The sequence below is a fragment of the Brachyistius frenatus genome, unplaced genomic scaffold (genome assembly GCF_029030835.1).
Source record: "Brachyistius frenatus isolate BFR_SWC_R1_liver_20210118 unplaced genomic scaffold, ASM2903083v1 Contig_55, whole genome shotgun sequence".
NCBI classification, from domain to species: Eukaryota; Metazoa; Chordata; class Actinopteri; family Embiotocidae; genus Brachyistius; species Brachyistius frenatus.
Genome location: NW_027210654.1, coordinates 507,721 through 532,500, shown reverse-complemented (window position 1 = coordinate 532,500; position 24,780 = coordinate 507,721). Strand labels below are relative to the sequence as shown.

General features: G+C 41.7%; 1 protein-coding gene across 3 annotated transcripts in view; it reads right to left on the bottom strand.

The window, feature by feature from the left end:
- Nucleotides 1–24,780, bottom strand: part of srgap1a (SLIT-ROBO Rho GTPase activating protein 1a) — an 86,760-nt gene that overhangs the window by 54,439 nt on the left and 7,541 nt on the right. For all 3 annotated transcript variants that reach the window (XM_069705277.1, XM_069705278.1, XM_069705279.1), the window contains exon 2: nucleotides 1,380–1,575. In XM_069705277.1, coding sequence (XP_069561378.1) covers nucleotides 1,380–1,575 — 196 coding nt within the window. The remainder of the gene's footprint in view (nucleotides 1–1,379; nucleotides 1,576–24,780) is intronic.

Sequence of the window (24,780 nt, the reverse complement as noted above, 5' to 3'; positions counted from 1 at the left end):
CAACCTCCACCTGTGTTCCACCGTGTTACTGTAGCTAAAACAAATACCCAAAAGAGGAGGCATGTAGCAGGGAAATGGGCATCTTCCAAAAATTGTCCAAAGAAACAGAATATGTCACAAATTCTGCATATTAATGCAGTTTTAACTGAAATGACGACAACTTGTCAACTTGTCTCGACATCAGTAATGCAAACCAGAGACAAAAATACAGACTGTCAGCCACAGAGCTTTTGAATGCAGCTTGTCTTGACTAATTACCAAATTCAGCTGCTCATTTTAATGCTGCTTTAGCATTCTGCGGCTTTGCCAAGAAGACCTGTCAAATGAAAACTGGCTTAAGGCTGCAGACAAAATGCACTTTTTCACACCAAAGACAAATTTGTCCAATAAAAACAACACAGGGAATACTGAAGCATTACTGTATGTGTGTTTATGTGAATACAAAAATACAGGCCGCGTGATTTAAAACCCACAGGAGGGATTTTAATGTTGTTCAAACGTCTTGTATTTACTTTAGAAATATGCGCCGAGGCTCATGCCAAATGTTTACCCTGTGAATGAAGTGACCAGACTGTACATCACACAATGAAAACCACAGAGCGCCATACCAGAGCCTCCTCACCAGTCACGCATACGGGCACACACAGCTGCTAGAACCATTGGCGCTCCAGACGAAACGCAGGGGCTATTTGCAGACAGCAAGGACAAACATAACGTTTTATTTTCTTTCCCACCACAAGTTCAAACAATATGCTAATGTATGCTTTTTCCAGCAGACTCCAACAGTGTAATAAGGCCAAAAACTACAGCATACTTAACTGTGTCGAGCTATAAAAAGACTAAAGATTCAAATTGTGATGCAGAGTGAATACAGAGGAAGAAATGAAGGAAGAAGACAGAGTGATAAAGAAGAGACAAATGGAGGAAAAGGAAACAGTTTGATCAAGAATCTCTTTTCATTTTAATCCTTTTATCATATGTTCCTTTCAGAGTCAGATGAACACTAACTCAGAGAGAAAGACAAAGTGAACTTTAAGGTTTACTTTCTTCTTGTTGAAGAAACTCATCACTTGTCTAATACTTTTTCATAATAACAGAACCAAAGTGACACTGTTGTCTTTTCAGTCAGGACGTTTGTGTTGAAGTGGATACCTAACCTAAATACTCCATGAGCACTGACTGAAATAAATCTAAAATAAAAAAAAGTATCAAAACTGTCAAGGATAAAAAAAAATTGGCATTGAATTCTTGGTCAAACTTTCATTTACTTATTTAAAAAATACAAATAAAAAAAGTGAAAGAAATACTGAAAGACTATTAATCTTAGGCCCATATAACATCAGAAAGAACAGAAAAACACATAGTCAATGTCTTCTCACTTGTACTGCTGGTGGTCTTTGGTGCTGCGAGTTTTTGCCATGAAGCGCTCGGCCAGTTTCTCCAGGTTTCTGGAATATTCCATCTCAATCTCTGCCTTCTTTCTGAAGAAGTCCTGGAGGTCCTGCAGCAGCTGGACCCGCATTTCTGTCTGTTGGTCCAGACATTTCTGCTGCTCCACCAACTGGGCCCGGATCTCTATAGAGACACACAGGAAGAAAACAAACAGATTAGGATGGCGCTGTAACCTGAAAGGTGAGAAACTAGTTAATCATGTAGAATGTTCAGTGCTACAGAAATACAAGGAACCCATCTTAATGCGAGCATACTGTGATAAGGATATTATTATACAAAGCCAGACAACGGGACTAAAGTCAAGATTTTCATGTTTTAGTTTGGCCAAGTCATGCACATAGACTTGCTACAAATGATTAAATCTGACAATTAGCATCAAATACATCTGCAATTGTTAAAGTGATCTACCTCCTAAAACACCTTAGAGTTCTAAAATCTTCAAAACATAATCAACTATTGAGGGGTAGAAACCCAAATTCATAAATATTATACATCTGAAATCTATTGCTGAGAAACACGGTGAGCAATTACAGGACATTACTTGTGCACAGGAGTACGACAGAACGGCCCAGTGCAGCTTATTATCTCTTAGTCATGGGTCTTGTGAATGCGTGTAGAGGGTCTCAGGTGTTTCATTAAGGCTGGAAATAACTCCTGGATGAATGGAACCTGATTCCCATCACACCCAGAGTTACAGCACAGACCTGCACGCACACGCGCGCACACACACACACACACACACACACACACACACACACACACACACACACACACACACACACACACACACACACACACACACACACACACACACACACACACACATCGGGGCCTGTGACTGAAATCCCAATCCACTTAAGAAAGCACAGGGCCAACAGCCGGCCTCACTTAAACAAGTTGTATGTGCAGGTAAATTACCCTCTGAGGTCTTCGCCTGTCAGAGTGCCCCTCATTTAAATTTACATCCACAACAGGACAACTGGGATCTCTCTCTCTCTCTCTCTCTCTCTCACACACACACACACACACACACACACACACACACACACACACACACACACACACACACACACACACACACACACACACACACACACGCGCGCGCGCGCGCGAACACAGCCACACACAATTATTTTCCTGTGTGTCCCCATCTCGCCACATTTAAGGGGGTTTCTCCTAATGGAGGGTAGCCTGAGCCAGATATCTTCAGCAGAGGAAACAGATTAATGAGGTGATTTAGAGCCAAACAGACACCAGTGGAGAGGGATACGGAGTGATCCCTCATTTTAAAGGTAGAAAACACAAAGGCTGCAACATGCCTTCACAAACCATTTGTACAACTGCACTAGATCTCATTTACACGACAGCTTGTAAGGTCTTACTAGCTGTTTCTTGGCACAATAAGAAAATTCGAAAGAAAAGCAATACAATAAGCACAGAGGGATAATTGTTTCAGGGCAAAGTGTAATGACCCAAACACATAAAAAGCTAACTCCGAACAGACGGCTATGCATTGAAAACAACTTCAAAGAGTTCTGCAATGTGCGTAGTGACATGTCGGACCATCGTTGAAGAAGTAAAGCCTCTCCCTTTGGCATGTGGACACATGAAGTCAGGGACTAAATGACCAATGTTGTGATACGTGGACATGACGCTCTACTACCTGAGCCACAGGTGTGGTAATGGTACTCTCTGACCATCTATTTTGCTACAAAAATGTAACATTCCTCAGTTTATTTCCATGAGAACCTTGTTTTGTTTTTGTTTTTTTGGTCAACATTACTTGAATGCTTCCTTTGCTGTGGTTAGCTGCAGCAGTGAAAGGCATGCTCCACCGAGAGTTTGAATCTGCCCAACCTGCAGTGTAATGAATACAATCATTAATATGGAAGAAGAGTGGACTAAGGCAAACACAAGCATTTGAGAGGACAATTAGACAGCAACAAATGTCTTTGCAAGAAAGACAAAAGATCCCTAAGAGCCTTTATGGGAGACCATCAATAGCTCAGTACATCAAGCTATTTAATGGCCAGTCAACTGCTGACTCAATTAGAAACCTTCCCGGGAAAGTGGTGTGTGTGTGTGTGTGTGTGTGTGTGTGTGTGTGTGTGTGTGTGTGTGTGTGTGTGTGTGTGTGTGTGTGTGTGTGTGTGTGTGTGTGTGTGTGTGTGTGTGTCCTTAATGTAGTAATCAAATTACAAAAGGCTCCGCTTAGTTCATCAGCATGCAAATGGCTCTCACAATCCTGATGAATGTCTAATGTACGTTGGGTCTATTAGAAACTGTTAATTAATATTTTTGCATTGTCACATAGAAGCTTCTTCTTTCTGGCACTCATGAGGAAATAAACCACATGGAGACAGCAATAATAAATCTAAATGAATGCTTATCGCAGCAGTTAAAGTCTCAACCACAGTGAACCGCAAACATCATTAATGTGGACGGCGGGATTTCAACAGCAAAGGAGAGGCTCGACTGCAATCAAGACCTCAAAACTTCAATACAAAGAGCATCAGGTCATTGACAAACCTGAGAGACCACCAATGAGCAATAAGGAGGAGACTGGCTTTAAATGTGACTGCATTAAAGTCCACCAGGCTTTCTGATAAATGGGTAAACCTTGCAATTGCTTCTATCTCCAGAGGATGTAGGGATTAAAACAAAGCTACCATGGCACTGACACAAAGGAGTGTACTGGATCATTTAACACAATTACACTCGTGACTGCACACGGTAACTCATTAAATCATTCATTTTCCAAGTCGAGCATTTGCCACAGGAGCTGTAGTGCCAAGTTGACGTATCGAGGAATTAACGCTAAAAGGCAACCACCTGTCAGAGGAAATTACAGTTCTGGTGATCGAGGACGCACTCTGCAAACTCACGTTTTCGGTCAAGTAACACAAGGGCTATGACCACAGTCAGGCAGATGAATCTGGAAATGCATCTGCATTTCTTCTCCATTTTGGCTGGTGTTTTTTAACCTGAAATCATTGCTGTTCAAAACTGCTTTCCATATGCTGCCCACTCACATGGTAAGAGTGTTTGAAGTTTTTAAAAGCATTTTTTTGTTGTTGTTTATATTGTCAGATGACTTACTGTTGGCTTTGGTAGCATTTATGAGCCATGATCAAGTCAGAACTTGATTTGTTCAGTTACAGATATTGAACTTTACAGTTTCAAAATGGACAACGAAACCACAGGAAAGCTGTAACGCTCGTTACAAAATAAGAGTTCTGCAAACCTGCACTAAAGAAGCACGTTATGAGTAGCATGACAAGTGCACAGGAGTCAAAGTGCACACCAATGCACACTCTTGTGTGTCTTGCGGATGAGCACATCATCACCCGTCCTTGTGGGAGGCAGGCTGGGCAGAGAAAATAAAATAAATGTTATGATATGTAAGTTGTCCCACAAGGAAAAACTAGAGAGGCAAACCTCTCCATACTTGTGTAGATATACCCGAGAGAAGCATGTTTGTCTTTTTATGCTGACATTGCATCATACACCTATAACAACTCAACCCCCCCCCCCCCCAGTTAGTTGTTTTCAAATGTAAATGTTTTTATGTTTATCTGCCTCATTGTGACCTGAAAATATGATCTGACAGTTGCATAAGAGAAAGAGACATTTATCTCACCCCATGGGCCAATGTTTTAAATGAATGACGAGGTTACTTTGGTGTTTGCGGCCAGTCAAACATCTCCCTTTGATCATAACGATGCTTTATCTTAATCCCGTGCTCGGGGCAACGTCAGCTGTCTTGACAGGTTTCTTACAAACCCAACCAACGGAGACTGACACATGGGACCTTGAATGTCTTTAAAAAAATCTTACCACTGTAATCCAAAGTTTTCCTCAAAGCTAGAACCATCTCAGTGTCGTAGCGAGTGTTCCTCTACTATTACATGGTGCATTCCTGCCGTTCTGAGGTCATCTGTATGGTAAACACGTGTGGAGGCCTCAGTGCCGAAAGGGGAGGGAGGTGGGGGGGTATGTGTCAGGGAAAGGGGACATCAAAGCCCTCTGTGATCCCTTTCAAACTAGACTTAGACATGGAAGCACCTGTGCACCATCTTGAGAAATGAAGCTACAGGAAACGGAAAGAAACAGCGTAATGATGTTGAAAAATAATAAAAGTCTTTGATTTGATTTCTGTCTCGGCTCCTATATAACAAGCAATCAAGCTACAAAGCTAGATCGGCTTTCCTAGTCATACCCAGGTACATGTTGACATGAGTGGGTAGTCGCTTGGAGAATTAAAGCCTATAAAGCTGTCAGCAACAAATCCAGCTGACTGATGTACATCTAGTCAATGTGGCCCAGAATGCACATAGTGCTGATATGGACAATGAGAGAGTGCTATTCGGTCTTTGTGGTGACCGTTTGGACCAAAGCCCTTTTGTTTCTCAACTGGATGTTATCCAATTGCTCCTTTGGAGGCCACATCACATACTTCCCATAACCCCATTCATGGGAGCAAATATGTCCAAAGCTGCAGTTCAGAATGGCTTCTGATTTGCCAGATAGGGCTGTTCTATTGTCAGACAAAGTGCCTTGTAAGCAGGATGGGTACTGACCCATAATGTTGACCCTCTGATCGAGAGAAACTGGGCTTCAGTAAAAACAACTCAGCCACGATCAGAGGGCCAGAGAGATAACAGTTTTCTTTCTCTCCCGAACCCAGCAATCTGCTTTCCCTTGATGCTCCCAATTAACTTTGAATCAATCTATCTGAAATGCATTTGTTACTTTTGCTGTCTGTAGCAATGACTTCCTCTACGGATGCTGTATGAGACGAGAAACTCTCAGAGAGTTTGTACAGTTTCCTCCTAGTTGATTACAGTTTCCACCAGCAGCTATTTGGGACATGCTGTACCACATCAGTCCCAGGGCTGCATTTCCACATGCAGAGTGGCTCATCAGCAGCACCTGAAATAGCAGCTGAGGCCTGGGGAGGGCTGAGACAGGAGGGTACCCAGCCCCGCCATCTGCTTCAGATCTAGGGTTTGGGACTGGGGGAGTTGTCCGTGCCTCTTCTGGAGGCTGGGTACAAGACAGGATAAATACCATCAGAGGTAATTATGAAACAGGCGATCAGTTTTTAAGGAGCACAAGCTTTCAATTACAGCTGGAGTGGGATCACATGGCAGGAAGAGCGGAGTATCTGCGGCGTGTATTCTTCAGATATTTTTTAGTATCGTGATAATATGACAAGGTCCTACTGCCATACCTAATTATAGCGTAGCCATCATTTGTGCATACCATATGACTAAAATTATACAAAAGTAATTTTATCAAAGCAATTAAATTGATAAAAGATGTGCTTATGCCTTGGGTAAGTTTTCACCATGCTAAGTTGGTGGTAACCAGGGATCTGTTGTTTGATGATGTTTACCACCTAATGATTGGAGACATTTTGCTTTTAGAACAGCAGGCTGTAGACGAATTTACATTCCTGCCCGTAAACAGTGCCCTCTTACTGTTAATACATTAATGTTCTAGTTCAAAACATCTTTTGTCTTTGAATAAGCAATGCAAACCATGTGACAAGAGCACTAGATAGAAAGATGAAGAAAAGATGGTCGATAGGAATGTGGGTGATTTTAAGGTTGGACTCATGGGCCGGGCACCACGCGATGGCACACACCTGAGCCAATGAAGTTTCAAGCCTGATCTGTACACTGTCACCATTCAACACATTCCCAGGCTCTCTGCGCTGGATTTTCAAACCCAGATGTAAAATGCACCACTGTAATCAGCCTGAACCTCTTAGTAGTCTTCTCTCTCTCCACCTCAAACTCTCTCCGTCATCTCTCTCCCCACTCTTAATGGGAGGCAGATGGATGTGAACTAAAGGCCTGCAGCGAGGCTGAATCTTCACCATCTCTGTTCCACGAGACGGCCTCGGCATGCCAGCCTCTGCACCAAATGGGAAGACACTTGAGGGTTCGCTACAATGATCACTGACATGGGTCACATTACCGACAGAGGAAGAGACTATTTGATTGGCTTTTTTTTTTTTTTTTAACTGTAAGGAGTGGAGGAGTGGACAACTTGAGCTAACAATATGACTTCCTAACTGATCCGATTTTACTTGTGCGTTTATTAAATTAATTCTTCCACATGGAGAGTCAGCCAACCCTTTAATTCTCTGGAGATGCCTTGACTTTAACAACGTATGAGCTTACCTTGCTAACAAACAACATACACACACAAACACATATGCCGTTAGCAGTGTTAACAAATGCAATTCAACTATAAGGGACAACGAGAACAACAAAAATCAGTCTGATGTTGGATGGAATCAGTCACAGGTGCAGACAAGGAAGATAAAAGAAACTCTGTTAATCATGTGTGCACACTTTGGCCTCAGTAAACATGATACAGAACAAAATGAAGCTACAAGCAAACACCACAAGAGAAAGTTGCTGCTCTGAAGGGAAACATGACCAATTTGTTTCCACTTCTTAAACCCAACAATGCTTGGAATCCAAATCAGTAGTTATTCTGCTTATTGAGCAGTCCAAATAATTTGTTCTTTAAAAACTAATCATTGAATCATTATTTAAGTATATTTAATACTTAAATATTTAAGTATATTTAATACTTAAACACAACATTGATTTTGCAACATTGATTTTACACGATGCCACCCAGCCCTGTGAACACAAGTGTCCTTGACAGTTAAATATAAGCCAAAGTCTCTACTTCACTGCTTATTATTGTTATTTATTATATGAATCTATATGTTGGTCCTGCATGGTAAGCCTGTTCAACATTGTAACTACAACACAATATATAAAAATCCATAAGAACTTCTGTCATCAGTCAGTGTTTAATCATCATTTTAAACACTTTTTTTTTTTTTTTTTTTTATAAAATAGAAACAACATGAGCCAATCTGCTAACAGTGTAATAATAGCTCATAAGTGCTAGTGTTGGCTAGGCTATGCCCACTGGTCACTTGACCCAACACCACGCTTGCTGTAGCACCCTCAAAAGTCTCCCAGATGGGAGAGGTTTCTGTATCTGAAATCCTGACTCATAGGCCAGGAAGTCATGACCCATGGTGTCACACATAATACACTGTGCAGTGACTAATGCTACAGTAGTCACGTAGAAACTTGTGTAACAACTTGTGTCATGACTTTGTTAGGCTGGTGGGACCAGTAAGAAATTCATTTTCTTGGTATGTCAGACATTGGACCCAATCACCCCCTCTGCGCTACATCTGGGCATGGCTGCTGGAATATGTTACTGTGTGGCTGTTATCTCTGATTACACCACTATTGAGACTGAACTACTAAGGCTCTGTTCTACATGTGTGATACCTGCTCTGTCGGTGACAAAATGTAAATAACAGAAAAAGCGGTATGTTGGATGTTTGGATGAAATAAAACTGTCAGGGACACAGTTACAACTTGAGGAACAGTCAGGTTGGTCTAGAGTAATACAGCCTTGCCAAAAATGCTAAACAGAATCCCCCCGATCACCTAAAGCTCAGCCAAGTTACACACAGCACACTGGCAGCTTTGCTAAAGCATTTTATCTCAAAATATTATAGAGCTGGCAATGTGGTCCCCATTACAACATCTGACTGACATGTTAGCAGCTTCCAAAACCACAGAGAGGCTTCCAATGGAAGTACTGTAGGCTACTGTGATTCAGAGAATGACTGTTAAATCAGAATGGAAAAGAGCCTGGCCCATAATCCTCTGCTTCTTTCAAACGCTGCGAGCTATCCCCTGGGATATTTCATGATCCATTAGGATCTCCGCTCGTGTGACGTGACTTACAAGACGTACGTTTTACGGCAGCTTATGGTCACAGTAGCAGCAGTGACCAAAAAACAAAACAGAGAAGAATACGAGTATAAACTTCTATCATACACACCAACCCTCCACTCCTCACAGCCACTCCAACACTCACACAGGAAATGCAGTTGTGATAGGAGTTCTTGTGTTTTCTCATGGGCCCGGGAGTATTGTGGGCAGACTCCAGCAGTCAAAAACAGATGTCGAACTGGAGGATTGAAACTAGGTAAAATAAACACTTAAATCTGTGTCAGTTCCATTCAACGAGGCAATATTTAAACGTGTAATTTCAATAACCGAAATGTAATCATCTCTGCCAATTAGATTCGGCTCTGCTTAATGGCCTGAGAGCCAAAAGCCATGGTTGCTAAGGCAACATCCCCGCAGTCAAGAGGTCTACAGCAAGCAGGGGAGAGAGATCAATCACTGCTGGCTTTATGGTGGCCAGAGAGGACCATCATTTTGATCCAAACAAAATAAGAGAGTGAGGAGCTGAATGCTGGGAGAAGTAAGCAGATTTTAGAGGCAGCGCTATTTGCTCAGCTGCTGGTTAACATCTAGACATTCTGTTTGATCTGGACACCAGTCTGGTGTGTTGGTCCATCAGATGGACCGGCTGTCTGCTTGTGTTTCTTGTTGTGGGTGAGTGTGATGATATATGCGCTCCTAAAGGAATGCTCCACCAAAAACTCTTCCCCTTGCAGACTTGTAAAGTGGATCTAAAAAGTTTTAGCATGTTCCGTCCTTCAGGCCGGCACCTACAGCCCGTTTAGATTCACAGAAATAACAATGGATTGCAAAGGCAACCTAGAGAAATGCAAAAAAAAAAAAAAGAAGGGTCAAACATGTTCATATGTCCACAGAGATTTCTCAGGTCACTACTTCTCTGCTTTTTGATCCATATGTTACCCATGTTCCCAACACTCATAATCCACAACACAGCTAAATACATTACTTAACTGTTTGGTTATGGGCTCCTCATAGCCCCAAGGTTCAATCACACGTAGAGTATTTTGTCATTTATTGACATAGCGAGGATATTTTGTTGAATATTCAGCCTGGGGATCAAACGTTTAATTAATTCTAAACATGTATTTATACCATTGATTCCTGTAATAGCACTCTACACAGCGTATACTCGGACAGAGGAGGGTTAAATCAAAGTTACCGGTGCAACACCACTTAGCTGCTTCCATTTTGGATGCTCAAAGTTTTTGTAACCTTTGAGGTCCGAAATATTAAGGTGTTTTCTTTAATAGTCAGAACCACAAAAGGTTAACATTAAACATGTGTACAAATGTATATCCCCCCCACACACAAGTTAATCCACAGATTGCAGCAATTTGCAAGATCCCGCTGTCTTGAATGTCGGTATGACCAGGCATATACTGCAGAAGTTGTTTGAAAAGTTTCTCTTTTAGCTGTAACTCTGGGTCACCATTGAACTATTGGAATCCCTTTGTAAGTGCTGTGAATTAAAGCTCACCACAGCCGCTATCCTGTGCAAAGAAAAGGAGCTACAAACTCTCCAGAGGCACCTTTCAAACCGAGAGGGGGTGAAAGATTTCCCTAACGTGTCATGTTATAATGAGAAAAGAAAGTGGACAAGTAACGGTGAGGACAGGAAGCGGTTACATCTGTATGGCTTAACATCAGAGAAAAGAATCTGTGAGAAATACATCGAACTCTTTCAGTATCTTGGCCGGACCTCACCCACAAAATCAAAGAGATTAAGACTGTCTTTATGGTGAAAACCGGTCCAGACAGAAGTCCTCAGTTTGTTTTAATCTAAAGGACTTCTGCACCGGACATACCGTATCTCACAAGCTTTAACTTCTATTTTCCCAAGTGAAAAATGACACCTCACTTTGCATCTGGCATGCCTTTGTGCTTTTGTTTGGGGATATTAGTGATGGGAGAGATAAAGGGGCTAAAGCTCATATGTCAAGGCAGCTACTCATTCTCAACAAAGCTAAGCTAACCTCGGGCAAAAAAAACGTGGCCGGGCATGCCTGCAGCTCTTACAGTTGGGATGTTTGTTTGGGGTGACAATACTATGAATATTGCGCGGTGGGACAGCTGAAGAGGGTGTAGCACGAGAAACATCTGGAACGGATGCGCACAAGCTTTCTTCTATTGGAATATTTACTTGCCCTCACAGTAAACAAATGGAAACTGTAGCATGCTAGCAGAGACTTGAAAAATACAAACTCTGAAAGATGAACCTAAAGAATGGTGGAGTAGTTATGTGGCCTGCGGTGGTTTGCGTTTGAAGGAGGGCTGGTTTATGAGAGACGGGATCTATTCCCTTTTCATGGGCCCCAAGGAGTTAGGAAGTTGAGAGGGGTGGGACTTGCACCTGTAGTGGGCTTGAGTCCATTTCACTGCAGGTATGGAGGCCAGACTTCCAAGAGATTTCCAGCAGTGGAAAATAATCACTTTGTCACCTACAAGTTCCAGACTCCCCCTGGTCTCAACCAGCCTCAGCTCACTGCACACTGGGTAGTTTGGTCTCAGTTCAGGTTTTGCCAGCGGCCTCAGATGTTACTAAAGACTGCCCTCCAACCTTGATGCTTATCGTTGTCTGTAACTCAGGTAGTCATTGTTTTCTGTCCATTTACCTCTGCGAGATAGAAATGTATAGACGTATCATGCAACTTAATTTGATTACTCTTTGTCTATTTATTATGATGTTACATTGTCATAGATCATATTAAATGTGGCCAAAGTTTCAAATAGTGAGGTAGACGTATGGAAAAGTAATTCCTTTGAGAAAAAAGCTCAAGTCTTAGGCTGCACTGAACACTCGGTTCACGTCGAGCTGAATCCAGGCCATGAAGTACGGCGACGTGCCAATTCAGCCACCTGCTCAGTCTATCTACCGCAAAAACAGTTACACTCAAGTGAAGCTATTCCAAGCAAAAAGCCTGTCAAACTACAATCTAGTGCATTTCCCACACACATATATAGAAACAATTTTATAAATAACTTGTGATTGAAAAACTATATGGATGTAGGCCAACCAGAAGTAAGCAAATCCTTGGCATTTTTACAATTAGTCAAATTATGAATATTTTTTTGGTTAACAACCATTTAATAAACTTACAATTTATTATTAAAACATAGATTGACAAGGATTTTAGCTTTTGTTTAACATTAGTAGGTTAACTTGAAGTCAACATTAATATTGCGCGGACAGAAAATCCTGCATTTTAAGCAGATCTTCCCTGATTGATTGACTGTTTGTCCTCACACCGTCAGCCTGTTTGCTTTCCAGCCTCTGTTGTCCATTCATCTATTTTTTTTTCTGTCCAGACGATCTACACAGTTGGCTTCCAATGCCATTTGTCTGTCTGTCTGTCTGTCTGTCTGTCTGTCTGTCTGTCTGTCTGTCTGTCTGTCCAGCTGTCTATTCATCCAATGTGTTTGCACATCTGCCTTCCTCCACTGTATCTACACCTCTATTTTAATGGTCAGTTCTTTTGTACTGTCACTTTTGCAGCGTGGAGACACCAGAGCTGGGCAGGGACACCATATCCGTGGCCCAGGGCCAGCTAGAGCTGACAGTGTGTTCCCACAGTCGGGACAGTGTGGCACCACTGAAAGAAAGTATGGGGGGCAAGAGGAGATAACTGTACACAGCAACAGCTAATGTGTCATTGACAAAGCTTGACCACCCAGCCAACGTACCAACATAAAAACAGGAATGCAGTCAGGAGCTCCAAGAGAACTTCTTAATTTGATGTGACAAGTTTTCTATATTGTTTCCAGACATTGCACAGCAATTACTGAATAGCGACATGACTGAGTTTTTACAGCAGAGTAATGTGTGATCAGTCCACTTCCTTTGAACTTTGCCCCACTGGGAACGGCATCATTCAAAGCCAAGCAGCTCTTTCTCCCAGTTTTGTCTGAGACTCTTGCAAAAGATTAATCTTAAATTACAGAAAAGGTAATCAAATAATGACAAGTGCCATACAAGAAATTAAGAAGCATCAATATTATTGTTGTGTGCTTGCCAATATGTAGGTTAGAACAGCCCATTGATTCCAGAGATTAGACTAGTCCTAGTCTAACAGAGATCTCTATTTAAGCCTTACAGTTCACACTTTTTGCACCCTCCATCTCCATAAACACCTGCCTCAGTGTGGCCCTTCAAAAGTTTGACATCTTCAATGCAACTTTAGTGAGCAGCTCTCTGAAATGAACTCTACATATCACCACAGAAAAGGAAGAGGAAACAGACCTGGGGGCTGTTTTTCATTTTCTCATGCTCCAATGTTTTCTTAATGAAAACAAATACCAGAAAAAAGACTTGGCCCTGATTACCCTCATCCATTTTTTATGACTGCAAGAAAAGATCAGATGAAAATTATGTTAATGAAGGGACAGGTTCAAACCTGGCCACAAACACAACACTTAAACAGACATGCAACACAAGACAGCACCATCAAAATACCTCTCAAGCTGGGAACGGTGTTAGTTTTGACCTTGAATTGAAATGCTGAACATTGTAACATTTTAGTAGTTTTCTTTCAGTTATTTCTCAACTATTTATCACAGTTTTTAGGCATCCAACAAACGCAACACTGTCAATGTCTCCCTGGAAAGGTTGTCTGTAAATGTGCGACATTTTTAATCCTCCCATCCCTCTTTCTATGATGTCCAGCTTTTCACTCCGCATTCCAGTGTGTTTTCATTCTTACCAACTATAAATGGATTTAATCTCCAAAGCAATCGTACAGCATGTCTCAAGAACTAGTGCTGTGAGACCATAATCCAGCCCGAAAAGTCAGTGGATCACCGAAGTCCTTACGGTTCGTCCATGAATACCTTTACAAACCAACCCAGTCAATAGTTGTTGGACTTTTTGACATCCCATGAACCACCTTGTAGAATAAGAAATAAACCAGGGAAGATGTAGGACAACTCCTGACAACAAATGTAAACACATGAAGTATATTTCTTCCAAAGCACCTATGTAGTCATTGTGAAGAGAATGAAAATGAAACCATTGTTCAATTCATAGTGTATGTGGGCATTTTTCTACATTATAGAGGTGAGATATTTATCCGCACTGATATGTTGTATTCCAACTCATTTCTTTCTGTGGTTCGGTGATTGATGACACCTTCAGGAGACCAAACGGCCAGCCAGCACACGCACTGTGAGATAGAAACACCAATGGCCAACTCCAAGCTTGCTTAGCAGAGTCCATGGGGTTACCACCAGAGCGGCACACAAATACCCTGAATTCAGAGCAAAAACCCACACAGGAAACAGCCATTCCTTCATAATTTGCACTATATCCACTAACCAGCGAAGAAAAAACGTCACTCTGGGCTCATGTGTTTCCCTTCCCGTTCACTGACCACCCCTCGTTCCACCCCTCCCCTTTGGCCTACCACAAATAACAGCACCTTGCAGGATGTGCGGTTTCTGAGCCTTTGATAGGGTTAAGCCAGCAGAGCTGAGCTGGAGGGACCGAGGAGGAACAACCCTACTATTCAAGACCAGGCCTGTAATTCCAGAAGCAGAGACATGTGCTGCAAGCCCGCTGGGGAGCGAGAGAAACAGAGCGGGAGGCAGATATGGTATGGAGTCGGTTATTAGTTGAAAAACTGTAAGAAAGGAGGCCATAGCAATCTTTTAGCCTTGGCTATGATGAGTTGTACAGTTTGTTGTGGTTGTTGCAAGCTGTAAAATATCCTCCATATATATCTTAAATAAACGGATTAAACAGTTTGCTGATGACAGAGGAAACATACATGGTATGATGGTACTTTATAGTTCGAGTAATGACACGAACAACCTTTACCCCACCAATAAAGGCAATGCAAACATCAACATCCTGCAGATAAGTTTTCCAAGGACAGCCAGTTTCATTGGTGGTAAAGAGCACAATAGACGTTAGCAGGACTGCACATGCCAAAGTTCACTCCACAACAAACAATGGAGTCTTTTCTTGATTGTAGACAAAAGCTTCCATCTGTTGCTCTCTTTTATCTCATCTGCAAATCTGAGGATTGCTGTAGTAAACTTTTTTTGCCTGTGAATTCTTCATCTCCTTCTTCAAAGAAAAGAACATTTCTTGAAAAAAAAAAAAATAGCCCCAAATTTAATTTAAGCTATACATTTTCACACAAATAGCTTCAAGGAAAATACAAAGACAAAGATAGAGTCCATGAAGGAGACTCAAACTTCTAATCAGCTCCAGTGTCCTACTCAGATCGTCCAGAGGACAAGCTTTTAAGAGACAGTTTCAAGGTCAAAGAGGGTGGATTAATTTATGTGCAGGATGTATTATCTACAGAGGAGCAGCTGTCTGAGACAAAGCACAAATAAAAGTTTTATACTATGATGCACACCCTACACACACACACGCACCATGTAGGGACACCCATTGCCCATTCAGCCCGCTCTAAAAATACTTTTACAAACCCCACTGTGTCTACACAAAATCACTATTGATTACTAAGGTAATGCCTTTAAATTAGGCTCAAAGTAGCACAGAGCGTCCTTGTGCACTCGCCTTGTGAGTATTAATAGGATGTATTAATGTTTGTGTAGTCATTTGTCTGTCTGCCTCTCTGTCTTTATACGCCCATCTGTCATCTTTAGAGTTTCTCCGTGTGATTAAAGGATCGGCCATTTGATATACAAGGTTACAAGTGAAGTTCTCCAAAAGGATAGTGGTAGTAAACCATCTTCAACTTCAACTTCTTTAATGTTGTACCATGCACACATGCATGTATTTAACATGACAGAATGATGCTTATTCAATCATTTGTTTCCTAAATAAAAATGCAGTTTAGTGTAACATTAACTAACTCTAGGGAAATGTTTTTTTTTTATGATATTATGACAAAATTATGAGGCAAATTAAAATAAACGATTGGCCCTGTAACTGTTCTTTATAAGTAGAAGACATTAAAGGGCATTACAATGAGACAACGCTTTGCCAGCTCCCAGCTCTGGTCTAGTAAAGAGTGGACACAGGGACTAGGAATGACAAGCACTCCAGCATTCACACCCAAGTTACATTTCTCCCCCTATTTAAAATCTGTTCTGTAGTGTGGATGGACAGAAAGCATTGTACAAGAAGCAGAAACTTCCTGCAAACTCCTCTGAGAGAAAAAAAAAAAACAGTTAATCTTCTCCCACCTGGTGTTCAGAGTTGTGACAGCTGAAATAATCCACGCACGGAGACGTCTTCAGCCTCACGTAAACATACTGACTTTGGGGAATGTGGAGACTGATCTCTGGCATGAAGACTAAAGCCATTTAAGAGTTGTCTTTCAGCAGAGCTAAAATTAACAGTGTTCAATTTGCTCCTCGGAGTGTTTGAGATGTCTTAGGAGGGATTCATTTTATTCTTGAGATTATAATAAAGCAAACTCAGAGAGAGAGAGAGAGAATATTGAAATGGGTGAAAATGTGTTTCATAAAAACTTCCAGTGTATTCAGGTTAGAGGCGTCTGCCTGTTGATGCCCACAGTGCTGAAGCAAACACCTCCGTCAGCTCCAGAACATTCAACCTTCTGTTGATGAGATGTTGAATTCAATTTCAAATGTTGGCTGCAAGAAAAAGAGCTTAACTAATTTAAGTACTAATCTGAAAACTATTTCTACATTGGTTCCCAGTGAGGTTACTTGAATTGCATGTTACATGGTCATCTCTGTGCTCAGTGAATGACTTCACCTCAGTGGGATATTGGGAGTGGAAGCAGGTCAAACACCTGATTTATCTGGACAGCTGACGTCCCATGAGGAGACGGGGCTAGTTGGAGCCAAAATCCCCCAAATAGGTCAGATTGACTCTCCCTCTGTTTATTAAAATGTATAAATGTTGCCATGTTTACACTGAGCATCCACACTATTGTGACCATGTTTAAGTTTTATCAATGAACTTGTGGGTCTGAGGAATGGCGAGACAGCTTTTGAATGTCCGTGTCAGCTCTGGTCAACCTCAGAAAAAGATAACGTCCAAGTACAAAGTCCCAAAAGAAGATCTCGTCACCAACTTCTACCAACACTCCTCGAGTGACGATGATTGGGAGAAATTTACTGCAAACCCATCGAAGTAAAACAGCCCTTCACTAAATCCAATGACTACATCAACAGAAAGGAGGAGAATTCTTTGAATGTGCAAGTATTGTGCTTGTCAATCAGGCTGCTGAGCTGCATCTCTTAACTAAAACCACAACACAGCTGTGGCACATGTTACAGATTATTTCCAACTGGTAATGAATTTGCAGCCTTTTATCCTGCATCATTGAAAAGAGGTTTGACCTTTACAACATCTCGACAAGTGTCGATACGCGATCCACTTTTTCATCCAAGACCCGGTTCCTCCTCAGCACAGTCCGAATGTCAGCATCAAGAGTATCAATATGACTTTGGCCTTCAGCTTGGCTGGTCACAGGCTGAGGATTGAGGGCACACGGGTTGGGGCTGAGCAGGACAGGTTGGGGGTGAGAGTAATGAGGTGCATGGATGGGTGAGCTAAAACTGGGATTGAAGATTGAGGGTTGAGAATTAAGGGCAGGTGGAGGGTAGTGGGGGGTTGGGTGGCGGGGCATTGCTTGTGTTTAAGATGGGAGAAGAATTATTTCACATACACAAAAGGAAAAGACACTTATGCTACAGAATCCACTTGGTCACAAAACTGACTGATCTGTACTAAGATCCCAAACCTTATAGCCACAGTAAATACATAGTCATTTTGTCTACTTTTAAGGCATATAATTAGCTGAGTTTATGGTGACAATAATTTAAGAGCCTAGAATTCAACTTAAAACGTGTATTCAAGCCAGTTCCCACCAACACAGACATTTGTGGAGGGTCTTTTCCTACAGCTAAAGGAAAACGGCACTGAAACTTTGCCAAGAGCCAAACTTCAAAGCAAAAGCATAATCTAAAAATCAAAGAGATATAATTATGCTGATATGATACATTTTTTTTTTAGTTTCATCCAAATGTGCACACATGCATTTTTAATGGCTGTTTTAAGGGCTGTGAAAGAGTCATCAGAGCCCAAGAAAGAGGTCTGTCTTAAGCCTACAATCATGATCATTTCATCATCAGGTTTCAAACATTCCCAGAATTAAGCAAAAATATTATGTAGCACCCTGTGTTCCTTGAGCTGTAACTAACCAAACTGACAGCTCAAAGCAAACATTAAAAGAAAGAGGGAATTTAATGCTATACTAAAGGATTTGGAATTCTTTGCTCTCAGCCTGATGCAACAAAATCTGTAAGGCCAAAGCTGCACTGCAAGGGCATAATAATGAGGCTGCCTTGATCGAGACAGCTCACTGACTGCAGTGCAGTTGAGTTTGGTGGTTTTAAAGGGAGTCACAGATAAATATTTCCTTCACATTCCTCTTCCCAAACCATCACATCAACTTTAGAGAGCCCCACCTGACAGAGGAGTCTAAAAGTGGGAAGAAACAGTCAGATTGAGGACAAAACTCTGAAACTCGAGAGAAATACTCAGTTGTAGCTGTTCATTCAGTCATGATGCTCAGAGGGGGCATTTATTGATGCCGTAACTTTCCCTCAGCTCCACAATGAGGTTGATATATTTCTTTTTTTAGAGAAATGTCTCGCTCAAGATAATTTGTAATAATTTTGGTGACCCAATATCGGGAGAAAACTTTCAATTTTATGACCAGAAAACCTGCAAACAAGAGATATTTTTATCAACCTGTCAACATTATATCTGCTAACCCTTGGTATGTTTTAAGATGTCATAGTCAGTGTGCTGATGTTAACATTTCGGTAGAGATACTTGTACTGCCTGAGAGCTGCTGACATGACTGTAGACTCTTTGAATTGTTTCATTTGTAGCAAAGATATGAAGCAATTACAAGGAGGTGGTAAAAATGAATGAATAACATTTCTAATATTTATCTCAAGTGTTGAGGTTTATTTACCATTTCTTCCGATGTTTAACCTTCGTCATGGTTTCTAAAAGTACTTCTCTTGACTCGCATAGTGACAAAAAATCTGACATCATTAAAAAACCTGTTCTAAAATAACAGACAATTATGCAATAGAGCAACATCCCAATAAAAGTTATTATCTGACCATTATTAGAATAATACATGAAGTTTGGTCATTTTTAGCTTGTTTCTCTGAACCTTACTTTGCCTAAAAAAAAAAAATCCATCAGTCGTAGTTCAGATCACATCCTCATCTTTCTCCTCACTCGGGTTTCAGACGGAGTGCCCTCACTGTAGCCTGAGAGCCAATCAGGCCTCTTGTCACAGTCACAGTCACAGCCAGCAGGGATTGGTTTCTCCCAAGGCATCTGGCGGTGAAAGGCAAGCCATGAAGAATGAGGAAGTCCACAATGTGCCCCCACACCCCACAGAGGTCAAGACAGGTTAACATGAGCAGCGCACACTCACACACTCACACACTCACATTCACAGAGAAAGAGCGAAAAGACGAAAGAATAAGGAGACTTCACAGGACCTCATTTCCAGATAATTATAGTGGAAGCCAATATGGAGGAAGTGACAGAGAGTTACGTGTCGTTATCTCCTCCGACCTACCCTCAGGGAGGCTTTAACTGCCAATCCTCTCCCACTTTTCTAAGTGCTAGAGGCTTACTCTGAGAGCAGGCTCTCAGTCTGGCTCTCAGGTGCTGAGATGACATGTCATGACACTGAAGAAAATGTCCATCAGAATATGTTGTTAAAAGCTTTTGTTGTCTTCCCTACAAAGTTGACAAGACAGATGAAATCCAACATCAGTTTTGCCTGCAGGAGGTAACCCCGTCGGGATCCACCCAATGCTTTCGGATTAACACATGAGAACTGAGCCGGCAACGGCCAGAGAATGTGACCAACCTTCGGGCCGCTGCTCAGAGTGCCAGAGCAACGGACAAAGAGGGAGGAAGAAGAAAAGAACAGACAGATCAGCTTTCATTGCTCTTTGTTTTTCTACACTATAGCGAGCAAATCTGGGGCTTTCTCTTTTCTGTCTCCCGCAGAGCTGCGAGGTCGGAGGCCCCCCTTATTCGTGTGCGAGAGAGCAACGGCCCGGCCACGCATGTGCCACACACCTCACCAGGTTACCGTGCATCACATCCTTCTGACACACCATTAACCAGGACAAATCACAGGACCCCAGGGGAGACGGGAGCTTCCTCCACACTGCCTGATTAAAAAGTGAGATACATGAGGCATGCCCGCAGTGTCTGTGTCCACGCTGGGCAGCTGACTGAGCAAGTGTATGCATGCGCGCACGCACGCACACACACACACACACACACACACACACACACACACACACACACACACACACACACACACACACACACACACACACACACTTTCTTTTTAATAGCTCTAAACAAGCTTATTTCCCACCTATAATAGTGCTCCAGCAATTCCTGTCATCCTGCTCCAGGAGCAGATCACAATCTATAATTAAGGGAGAGATTTAAAAATAAGTGTCCTGTGTACTATTTTTCTTGTGTCAGATGGGCTTTGCTCCACTTTGCGTTATGAGAAACGGGGCAGATCGGGACAGCATAATGCTCGTTCCATTTCCAGTCCAGTTCGATGTAAAATAACTAACTTTTCTTTTGCAGCTCATGCCACTCCAATTAAACTATAATAAAATGGACTGTCAGTCTGCAGGGGCTTCATGCGGACAGCAATGTGCTGCACTTCATCCTAACCTAAAAAGAAATCCACCAGGAAATGAAATGACACTGCAAAGTTTTCCAAGAACTCAGTAGCAGTGACCTGCAGTACTGCCATGCTCTGCCCTTCACAAGATTTTATTCATCATTAAAACAATTGGAAATGTGGTTTAAATAAGTTTGTTATGCTAATGATTAGTCTCTCTCACTAAAAAAACAACAATAGCCACAGCAGGAACTTACAACTAGCCCATGAACCATTTGAGTAACTTGGGAATTGAATTTGCATTTGATCAAATGTATATGGAGATGACATTTTGTTTTCTGCCACAGTTACTGGTGCCAAAAAAAAATCCTGCTCTGGGGATTCCACTTTACTACAGCTGAGGATTTTTAGGGATTAAAGTGTGCAAGACTTGATGTAGCTGACTGGTCAAATACAAAACTTGTGTACAGATTCATTCACCCAGTAAATAAGAGTCCCACTATTATTAATACTGACAGCTGAAAGTATGTGCGGCTGACTGGGAGCAGTGATCTTAAGAGCTATCAACTAAAGAAAATAAACTAAATTTGCTGTTTGTTTCATTAAAGGTTACATTCATCCAAATATCAGAGTAGTTTCGCTACAAATACAAAGACTAACATGATCTTCAGAGTTTTGTCAATAAGTTATTAAGCTACTTTGCCAAAGGTTTATGGTTCTTAGGATGTGGTGGAAACAGAAACAAGAATGTCCGAAGGGCAATTCAGTTCCTAATTTTCTTCCTGAGTTTGGTTACAGCGGCTCAAACTAATAGCTCATGATAATCAATTCCAATAACTTCAAAGAACAGGTTTGCCAGTTACTTTGCAGTTAAGTTGCACGTTAGAGTATAACGTTCAAGCTGAAAACTATGGGACTGAAAACTCTGATGGCCGTCTACACAACAGACACATCCATCCAGCTGAACAGAGTTGGGTGAGCAGAGACCTGGGAAATCAGGTCAGAGGTCAGTGGTTTGCTGACTGAAGGGTGAAGTTGACCTGGACAGGCGGCTGCCAGCAGAGGGTCAGTGACAGGACAGCGCAAGACAGACGGGAACTGAACACCAAACAAGCTATATGTCCCCAACATTTCCATCAGCCTCATAGTATCAATTAGTCTGCTGTGTGTATGACTGTGTAAGTGTTCTACAAATAGTTGATGACTCAGTTGGATTCTTTTCTTTCATCTGACTGTAAACCTCAGGCAAGAAATATCATCTATTTCATCTATTGCATAACAACCGCATGACATGAGGCCTCATGATAGAAAAAAAATCATGGTGTTATTTGTGGAAACAGCTGACCAACATCGCAGAGAGGAAAATATGCTTAAAAGGACAAAAGAGAACTAAATATATAACTTCAGCTTCATCTATCAAATCAAGTTTATTTTACTGTTTAACATGAAGAAGAAAATCTCTTTGAAGTTTAGAAACAGAGGGAGTGAGAAGGGACATAACACAGACAAAAGAAGGACTGACTGGGCCTTTCTCCACGTGTGACCACTGGCAGTAGGACTCGAGAGCAGCAGAGGAACATGGCTGACAGACCTTTATCCGCAAATGGCTCTTTTTCTTTTATATATCCAAGCAGCCCACATATCTGGGGCTGAAACCACAGCGAGAGCTCCAGTTTCCTTCTCCAGGGAGCTGCAGGAGAGACCTGCCCGAGGCTGCTCACACACCAGCCGTAGCTCGTGCACACTCGGCTCGGGCCTCCTCCTGCTGCAAACCCACAATGAGCCTTTATTGTGAGGCTGATAAGCTGAGAGCTGAGACCATGGGAAACTTCTTCCAGTTCCTCCCTGCACTACTAAAAACAGACGGGCGTGCGCCGAGGGAACGCAGAGCGGGGTGACCACATAAAAACCTGCAGACATTTTGGGGTGTCCGCAGCTGCAAGACTCCCATTATATTTCTAAATAAAAGACAGCGGTGGCGTCTTGACTTGAAGCTATATTCAACCAGACTTACAGACACAAAAGAGATGAAGCCTTTTGTTGACAAGTTATTGACCGCCTCGTTTTTTTTTTTATAACACTATCTCCCTCCCCACACTTGCCCTCGGGGCAGCAGCCCAACACGACAGTCGTGCCTCTGGGGGTGATCCTTGGCTATTGATTATGAGGGCAGCGGACTCAAAGCCTGCCTCCCTCAGGTCATGAGGTCAAGATAGAAGAAAGGAAAATGGGGGGAGGGGACAAGGAGGAGTTGCAAGATTAGTAAATTAAACTTCTGTCCATCAGTGTTAAGGGTGGATGGGAAAGAGAATTTACGACAGCGGGTGAGGGGAAGAATTGTTTTGGAGAGATGTGTGAAACTTTACACTTTGTGTAAATTACATTATATGCCAGAGCCAATGGGATGTTTGTGATTATTGAGGGAAGAAATGGATGACTTTGTAGCTGCTCGTGAAAAAGTCTGATGTAATTTTGCAGTCTATGTTAATGTTTTTCACATGCATCACAATGATTAAGATTGAAAAAGGAGCTTATACATGGGGGTAATACACAGCCTTCTTCTTGTGATGAAGAATGGTCTTTTCTGATCCAGCACCAGCAAAACAGTTCTTGGATATGGGTCATTTTTTTCCCCCTTCATCATACATGGCCAGGACATAAGATCTGCCTGAGAAGACAACTTTGAGGGAGGAAAAGTTCCAGCGAAATGACATGTCAGCCAGGAAGATGAATAACTGACTTCAAGGATATTGCATTTCTGAGAATAGCTACTAGATGCATTTACTATTCAGTTAAGCATATAGCGTGAATCCTATAAGAACATGCATTTTCTTAATAGCGAGTCACTTATTAATAGCTGTAATTTACTGCTGTTTGTCAGGTGGAGAAAATATGACCAACCATTTGATGAACACTGACAAGGCTCGACTTGCCAGCATTATATTAGTTGTCATTTGTGCCAAACATTTGATTGTTTTGAATTACATTATTTCAGAGGAGCTGGGATGGCCGCCAGCTGAAGGCATTCAGAAGTACTGAGCTATAAAGACACAAGTGAGGGCTCGGGATCAGATAAAGTGAAATACACAGTTCAGTTGTTGCTAAGAGACTGAACATCTTTAAGCTTTTAAAATAAGACAAGATTTCTTATCACTTTGGGCTTGGCTTGTTTATGTCTCGGTGCTGTAACGAAGTCAAAATATTACACAAAACCTTGTCCTAATTTAAGGTGGAACCAAGCACATCCAAGCCTTTTGTTTACTAGTTATGATAAGTAGCTGTATTCACCATAATAATTGCTGAAATCTAACAATGCAGCAGCCTGCAATAAACTGTAAGAATGTGTCATTTGTCTGTATTGCACACAACTATAAAGATCAAGATTACAACAGTTTTTATTACGGTTTTATATTGTCCACATTAACCATAAACCAGTCTGCATAAGATGTGTTGGTAGTTAGATTAGTATCTACTGGGTTACAGTAAATCGCAGTCTGCAGGCTAACACAAAGTAGGAACATAAAACTTGTGGACTTTTGTTGTTTGGCCAGCATTGGCTCCATTTTTCCACCACAGCTAGCGATTCAAATCCAAAGCTCTGTGTTCAATTTATGTTGTTGACCTCTGCAGCATGCGCACAAAATCATATTTTACAGTAGACAGAAGTCAAACTGTTAACCTTCTTACTTACGACTACAATCACAAAGATAATATGAGTAGGACACCGTAATTAAAATGTGACATGTTTGACCCTCCTCTTATAGCACATCAGCGGTTGATCTGAGGGACTCAATACTTTACATCCCATAGAAATTCAGCTCTTAACAAAGCATAGTGGTGTGTTGAGAGATCCAGGAAAACAGTTG